Raw genomic sequence first — 7,861 nt, 5'->3', positions numbered from 1 at the left:
GGGTGTGGCCCCAAGATGCAGGTCTAGACTGGAGAATTGGACAGAGTAATAAACTGTGTCATATAGGAGGAGGGAAGGAAGCAAGAGAAGGGGAACAGGCTCAGATTGAGAGGCAAGAATTCTGTGTTGCTTTATTTTTTTGTGAACAATGTAGATTTTTAGATTAATAGGAAGTGTAGGTTGGAGACGTGATTAGGCATTGGGTTTGGGTTAGGTAACATGACCTAAAGAAGCATGCCGGTAAATGCTGAAGGGGGCAGCACCCTGTCCTTGGCATCGGTTCAAGCCAAGAGAGGGGAGGAAGCCCAGAGCCCTCTTCAAGCAACCCCCATCCCTCCCCTCACTTCAGGGGATTAGTTACACATTCTAGGTCAACCAATTCTTCGTTTTCTTTAGTAGAAACCAGAGCTCAAAGGTCTCCATTGGACAGAATGCCGTTTCTTCCCCTTGCCCAAGCACTTGTCTTGTGCTTGTCTGTGTGGTTACTCTGCCAAGGTAGGATTTCAGATCTGGGCATTAGGCAAGGAGGTATGGTACCACCTCTTTCCACCTTCCCACAGCCTACTGTCCACTTCCACCTTAGTCACACCGAGAAAGTAGAGGATGAGTGAGGCTGGGCTGAGCAAGGGGGGGTGGGGGTGGGAGCAGGAATGAAGGAGCAGGGGCAGTGATGTCCATGCCTGCCCTGCCAAGAGAGGAAACCAGGAATGTGGAAAGGCAAGTCGCTCCCAAAGGGTCACCTTCCCCTTTCTAGGAGGGTGCACTCCCAGAGAAGTTAAGAATTGGAAAGTCCTTCCTCCAATCTGACTGTGAGCCTCCCTGCTTCACTTCTAACACATTTCCTCCATGTCACTTCTGAGGAAAGATGCAGGATGTAATGGTAGTCGCTAAGGTCCCCTATCCTTTCCTGGGCTTCCACTCACTCAGCTTTGAGAAAAGCCAGAGCAAAGTTGACCCAGTAGTTGTCAGGCAGAGGATATGATGAAAAGAAATGGGCTGAAACCGCAGCAAGAACTGAGGTCAGAGTTGAGGAAGGGCTTTCTGACCACACAGGGTGTGTGAGACAGGATACGTGATAGAGGAAATTAGGGAACCTCTGCCCCAGCGTGTGAGGACAGGAGGAAGCCCCTGCAGTCTATGTTTGGGGATAGAAGCTTTTGGTTCAGACCTCCAGGGTCAACCAGAGGCCTCTTCAGATAGAAACTAGGTTGTCTTTGCCTCCCCTCCTGAGCCACTACCCAGCCCCATCTCCCTGGCTGGCCTTTCTTCCCCCGCCTAGGACTAGACACTTTAAGCACACTCCATGCCCCCATGCTCAGAGCTCCACCCCAACCTCAGTTTTGTGCTGCACAGTAGCCCCGGCGTGACCCTGGGGCCTAGATTTCCTTTGCTCTCTCTTGACCTCTGCCTTGGGGGTGTGAACCGTCAGTAAAGCAGAAACAGGATGACCACCAATGTGACCAACCATCTCAGTTTTCCAGAGATTGGGGAGTTACTCAGATGCAGGGTTTTCAATGCTAAAACTGGGCAAGTCCTAGGCAAACTTGGACAAGTTGGTCACCCTAGTGACCACATGTGTGTGCACATGGACGTCCCCTGAAAAGAGCCCTTCCCTACAGCCCCAAACTCATAAGTGCCAGGGAACCAGGCCACCTGGGCTGGGGAGGGCAGGTCAAGATGCCACTGAAGGCTGGCAGTGCCCAGCCCTGGCCTGACTCAACCAAAGAACCAGGTGGCTTCAGTACAAGTCAGACATGATGAACCACCAGGAGGAGCACTCTTAAACCATCATCTAGCGGATGCCCAATGTATTTCACATAGTTATTGGCAACAAGCAAGCAGTGCTGGCACATGGGCACATGCCAACCTGCAAGCACACAATACTCATTAACACGGACCATCACCACCCTCACAACCCCTCAGTTTGGAGAAACTTGTGCCTGCCCCAGGTGTATAAATAAATTCCGCCCAGCTAGACTGTGGTCAGAGAAGGATCCCCGTAAATGTCTGAGCGGTTTCCTGAGTTCTAAAGGGCAATGGAAGGGGCCGTGGAAGGGCAAGCCCAGGTGTAGGGTTTGGTGTCAAAGGTCCCATCCCTGAGTGTCCCTCTCCACCCTGCTCCCAGGGTCTCCATTGCTCCGGCCCTGACCCACCACTTTTAGCCGAGGGGTAGCTCGGAGCTCCATGGTCCCCTCCCTTGAGCGGCTACCCCCTAAGGCCTCTCCAGAGCCCTCAAAAAGCCGCGTAAGGAAACGGGGACCTGCCCGGGGCAACAGGTCCCCGGCGGTGAACACGTAGAGCACGGGGTTGACGCTGGAGCTGAAGAAGGCCAAGGCTGTAGCTCCAGCCCGCACAGCCTGGCCTGCCCCGCCGAGCCTCGCCAAGCTTCCTTCGGGCGGAGCCAGCGCAGCGACTGCCTGCAGAAGGTTGACCACGTGGTAGGGGGCCCAGAGTAAGCCGAAGGCGAGCACGATGGCGCTCACTAGCCGGCCCACCCGTGTCCGGTGCCGCCTGGCGCCCCAGCGGGCACCCCGCAGCCGCGCCAGCGTCAGGCCATAGCAGCCGAGCACCAGCCCGAAGGGAAGCACGAAGGCGGTCAGGGTCTCCAGGCCAAGATGGACCGCGGTGTGATTCGACGTCGGGTGGCACAGCTGGCACACGTCATCAGGCCAGAGATGGCGGTAGGCGGCTGCTGGGATGGAGAGCAGCAGAGCGGCCACCCAGACGGCAAGCAGCAGACGACGAGCCAGGGCCCGGCTGCGCAGCCGGGGCGCCAGGAAGGGGCGAGTGACCGCGAGGCAGCGCTGCAGACTGAGCAGGCTGGTGAGCAGGACGCTGGCGTACATGCTGATCGAGCACACGTAGTACACGGCCTTGCAGCCCGCCAGGCCCAGCGGCCAAACCTGCCCCATCAGGAAGGCTACGAAGAACGGCGTGAGCAGCAGCGCCGCGCCGTCAGCCAGCGCCAGGTGCAGCACGAGTGTGGCCGCCAGTGGTCGCCCCCCTGCGGGCCGCCAGCCCGCCAAGCTCCACACTACGAAACCGTTGCCCGGCAGCCCCAGCAGTGCCGCCAGCAGCAGAAAGGCGGTGCCTGTGGCTCTCGAGGCCTTTGAGCTCAGCAGCGTCTGGTTCCCCGGAAAACTGTAGCAGGGCATTCTTGTGCGCTGTGGGGGGCTGGAAGGTGCCATAGAAGGCATTCATGGGGGGGCAAAAGCCTGTTACCCCTAATGTCAGGGGAGACGGAACTTTGTCTCCCCACAGCCCCCTGAAGCCTCCTTCTCTTCTGTTTGGGACCTTTGACTCCCTTGAGGACCCCAAGCGCACTCAAGCCCTATTCCTTTTGGAACCCAGGTCTCCTTCTCCCAGACAACGACCTCCCCAACTCCTGGTTTCTTCCCAGAGCCCAGTGGTATCCAGACCCCCAGTCCTGACTCCCAGGCGATCACCACCTCCACCCCTCTAGCCTGGCCCCTCCTTTGTCCAGGGGGTAGTAAAGTCACATGGGCAGATCCACTTACCCAGCTGGGAGCAAGCAAAGTTGGGAGCCCACAAGGGGCCTGGCAAAGCTGAAAGGTGAAGCAGCAGAGGGCAAGGCGCCTACTCCTGTCCTGTGCCTGTCACATTTGCAGAATGGGGCGAGAATGAGGAGGGACTAGGTCAAGATCATCCTGGGCCTTTTCTGGGGCCCCTCCCTCATTCCACTCCTTCCCATCACTAACAGGTCCAGGCGTGTGAGAGCCCGCCTCCCCCAGGAAACAGGATCAGCTGAAGGAGTACAGATATGGCTCCCGGCTCATGGAGGTGGGTAGGAGCATCCTGCTGAATCCTGATCCTAGGTCTTTCTTCTGCTCTCATCCCTTCCCCAGCTCTGGCCCCAATCCCCCTAGTCTCCACCTTCTGGGGGCGAGGAAGATGCATAGAAGTGTAAGGAGCTTATAACTTGGTTGGGGAGTCATAGCACAACTGCAAGGAGACCACACTGCCCAGCTGCACCAGGGCACCAGGCAGGAATAAAGGAAAGAATGCAGTGGTAAGAAGCCCTCGCTGGTGGAGAGGTCAGGCAAAGCTTGGAAATGAAGAGATTTCAGAGGGACCTGAGAGATGGGTAGAGTTAAGGCAAGGGGTAAGAAAGGCCTCTGCCCAGCCAACAGCCAGTACTGGGGTTCCTTGGAAGCCAGGACACCAGGAGCGTTGTCCAAGCAGAGTCTGAGTTAAGGGCTTGGGTACAAGTAATTATGTATTTGAGAGTTCAGCTCAGCGAGCAGGATAAGATAAGGAAGAGCAATTGGAAACCTCCAAGAAGCACAGAGAACACCTTCCAGAAAGGCAGAAAACTGAGGCATTTACCCCCAGCTCCCATTGTTTGAGGGTTGCCCCAGTCACATTAAGCCCCATACACACTTCCAGCTTGTACTGGTCAGGGGCAGAATGAGCTGCTTCAGCTTCAGATAAGGCTTCCAGGCAGGAAAACAGAAAGACTTGTGCTCATTTGAGGGGTTCACTGTGTGAGAGTTTGAGCTTCCACACAACTGTTCATCACAGCTAAAGCTGAAATCAGAGATGTGACACAAAACACCAAAAGCTGAAGTCCTGATGCCGTCAAAGGAGCCCCTCCCGCCCCAGAAAATCCACATCTCCTTCATGTGCATTAAGTAAGTGGCAAAAGGAGAAAGGTGAGAGAGAAAATGACGAATCCAGTGTGGCTGAAGCAGGCAGTTATGGTGAATGACGTGAGAGAAATGTTGAGCCAGCCCCTCCCCGGGACCAAGGAGGAAGGAAGAGGAAAGCAGGAAGGTCAGGATCCCAGATAGAATCCTGGTGATTAGGCTTCAAAAAGGAGCCCTGGTGGGGTAGTGGTTAAGAGCTTGGCTGCTAACCAACAGGTTGGCAGTTCAAATCCTCCAGCCGCTCCTTGGAAAACCATGGGGCAGTTCTACTCTGACCTATAGGATCGCTATGAGTCGGAACCGACTCAACAGCTCCTAACAATAGGCTTCAAAAAAACACCCTGATTTCAGTGGACAGAAGCAAAGCCATCCTCTCCTCACACCCCACCAAAGCACACTCTCATTTTCTCCAAGCCCCTGCCTCCCTTTCCCTAAAGCGGCAGCTTATGGTTTTTCCAGTAGGTGGCAGCACATACGGCGCTGCTCTCATAGAATTCAGCTTCTCAGATAGGAGCCAGAAACTGTCCCTAGACATGTCCTTCCAAAGAAATAAAAAACACCAGAGGTTATATGCCATTCTCTTATATAGTTCCGTTTACTCTCAAAATACATGCCCACACTAGACACACACACAAGCTTCTGTGGCTTTTTCTGGGCAATGCTAGTCCTCAATCCTTTATCCACGACCCCATCTAGGCCCCTCCTCTTCTTCCTCCCCTTGGACTTTGTCCTTCTTACAGGCCAGGCAGAGGGGCCAGAGTCCAGGATTGACTCATTCCCTACTTGACTGGGGCTGGGATACCAGCTTTGTAACAGAAAACACCAACACTTCAGCCCCAACCCAGAACTCACTGAGGAGAGGCAACCTCCCCTACTCCTTCCCTCCACCATGGAGTACCTCTCCGCCCTGAACCCTAGCGGCCTGCTCAGGTGATTTCTAACCCTCCTCTCCACCCTCTGACTCTGGGGATGTGGTTGAGGCAACAAAACCCCATTCAGCCCCTTGGACACTTAAACCCCTTCCTCTCCTCCAAACCCCTATACTTTCCCGGTGGTCTAGACCAGTTCCTAAAACCACCACTGCCCCCACCACCCCCTCGTGGTCTCTCCCTCAGCTTCCCTAATCTGCAAACCTAGATCCTTCCCACCCCAACTCTCTGGCTACCCAACGCCACCCCCACCACACTCAGCAAACCCCTCCTTGCTCCTTCTTGACCTTTCTTCCCAACTACCAGGTCAGTGTCCAACGTGAGCTCTGAGGTTGGCCGTAGGGTCTGGAACTCAGGTCCACCACCCCAGAGACCTTTCCGTGTCTGTAATCACAAGCGGACCAACCGGAAAGGTCTGACAGCTGCCACCCGCCAGGAACTGCTAGACAAGGTGAGTGGGCCAAGTCCCTGGGTTCCTATTGCAGGGGCCGCCAATGGGCTAGAGAATAATGAGAACTTGAGAGGATGGAGCAGAAAGGGTGAGGTTACGTGGCTGCCCTCTCTCTGGGAGCTAAAAGGAGGAGTATGAGCTGAATGGCCTCTGCTGCATTTGGGTCAATTTGTTTGGGATGGGGAAGCCATGGGTAGGGAAGTTTAGAGGGATGGAACTCAGGTCAGTATGGAATGGTGATTTACATAACAAATTAAGATCAAATCCTGATTCTACCAATTCCTAGATGTCAAACCTTGGGAAGTTATTTAACCTATCAAAACCTGGGGAATAATAATACACCGACCTCCTAGGCTAGTTGAAACAAATCAAAGATAATGTATGTAAAGTACAACAAAGATACTAGGCCATAGTGAGGATTCAAAAAAGGTTAAATACCACGATTACTGAAAACAGTTCTGGAGAACTCAGTGAGGGTAGGAGAGAATGAGATAGATAAGACAGAAGAATGGACTTCAAGAGAACCTAGCTAGCTTTTCAATTCCAAACCAGTAGGAGTGGCTAGGAGAGGAGTAGGAAGAGATGACAATGACATGGTAGTTGCAAAGCAGGAGCAAATAGGAAAAAAGGTCAACCCCCTAGCGAGGGTCCCCCAACAACTAAAGAAGACTGAGAGCTGGAGCCATTGGAAGGAATGACAAAGGGCCAGGACATAGAGTTGGGACATCAACCAGAGTCTAGGCCAACAGTTGGATATTGGGTAGCTGGAGAGGCTAGGGGCCTGGGATAAGCTCCAACCCTTCCCTCCTACTTCCTGCACTGCACAGGCATTAGAGACCCTGCTGCTGAGTGGAATGCTAACACTGGTGCTAGAGGAGGATGGGACTACTGTGGAGAGCGAGGACTTCTTCCAGCTGTTGGAGGATGACACATGCCTGATGGTGCTGGAGTCAGGGCAGAGCTGGAGCCCCATCAGGGTGAGAGGCCCACCCTAAGGCTACTATTGGCCACCTGTCCTTTTGTTTTGTTTTGCTTTTTTATTGTTGTTGTTGTAGTTTAATGAAGTTTACATTTCAAGTTAGTCTCCCATACAAAAATTTATACATACATTGTTATGTGACCCTAATTGCTCTCCCCGTACTGTGACAGCACACTCGTCCTTTCCACTCCTGATTCCCCATGTCCATTCAACCAGCTCCTAACCTCCTCTGCCTTCCCATCTCACCTCCAGACAGAAGCTGCCCGTTTAGTCTCTTGTGTCTAATTGAGCTAAGAGACACACTCCTCACAATTATCACTTTATGTCCCACAGTCCAGTCCAATCCCTGTCTGAAGAGTTGGCCTCGGAAATTGTTTGTTCTGGGCTGATAGAGAATCCAGGGGCCATGCTTTCTGGGGTTCCTTCAGTCTCAGTCAGACCATTAAGTCTGGTCTTCTTACTAGAATTTGAGTTCTGCACCTCACCTTTCTCCTGCTCCATCAGGGACTCTGTTGTGTTCCCTGTCAGGGTGGTCATTGGTAGTAGCCGGGCACCATCTAGTTTTTCTGGTCTCAAGCTGATGAAGTCTCTGGTTTATGTGACCCTTTCTGTCTCTTGGGCTAATACTTTCCTTGTGTCTTTGATGTTCTTCATTCTCCTTTACTCCAGGTGGTTGAGACCAATTGATGTATCTTAGATGGCTGCTCACTAGCTTTTAAGACCCCAGATGCCACTCACCGAAGTAGGATGCAGAACATTTTCTTAATAAGCTTTGTTATGCCAATTGACCTAGATGTCCCCTGAAAGCATGGTCCCCAGACCCCTACCCCTGCTA

The 7,861-nt window shown here is 53.3% G+C and overlaps 2 protein-coding genes across 2 annotated transcripts in view; one reads left to right on the top strand and one right to left on the bottom strand.

Moving 5' to 3' along the window:
• Positions 1–2,073: 2,073 nt before the first annotated feature.
• On the bottom strand, positions 2,074–3,188 carry LTB4R2 (leukotriene B4 receptor 2). Its single transcript, XM_004390527.2, has one exon. The coding sequence runs from the start codon at positions 3,186–3,188 to the stop codon at positions 2,082–2,084; it is 1,107 nt and encodes a 368-aa protein (XP_004390584.2). The 3' UTR covers positions 2,074–2,081.
• A 2,368-nt stretch (positions 3,189–5,556) lies between these two features.
• The window catches only part of CIDEB (cell death inducing DFFA like effector b), a 4,353-nt gene continuing 2,048 nt past the window's right edge, over positions 5,557–7,861 (top strand). Inside the window, exons 1-3 of the mRNA XM_004390526.2 lie at positions 5,557–5,597; positions 5,903–6,047; positions 6,875–7,024. Of these exons, the coding sequence (XP_004390583.1) occupies positions 5,557–5,597; positions 5,903–6,047; positions 6,875–7,024 (336 nt within the window). The remainder of the gene's footprint in view (positions 5,598–5,902; positions 6,048–6,874; positions 7,025–7,861) is intronic.

Source organism: Trichechus manatus, unplaced genomic scaffold, assembly GCF_000243295.1.
Source record: "Trichechus manatus latirostris isolate Lorelei unplaced genomic scaffold, TriManLat1.0 scaffold00305, whole genome shotgun sequence".
Classification (NCBI taxonomy): domain Eukaryota; kingdom Metazoa; phylum Chordata; class Mammalia; order Sirenia; family Trichechidae; genus Trichechus; species Trichechus manatus.
This window is presented reverse-complemented; position numbering and strand designations above follow the sequence as displayed.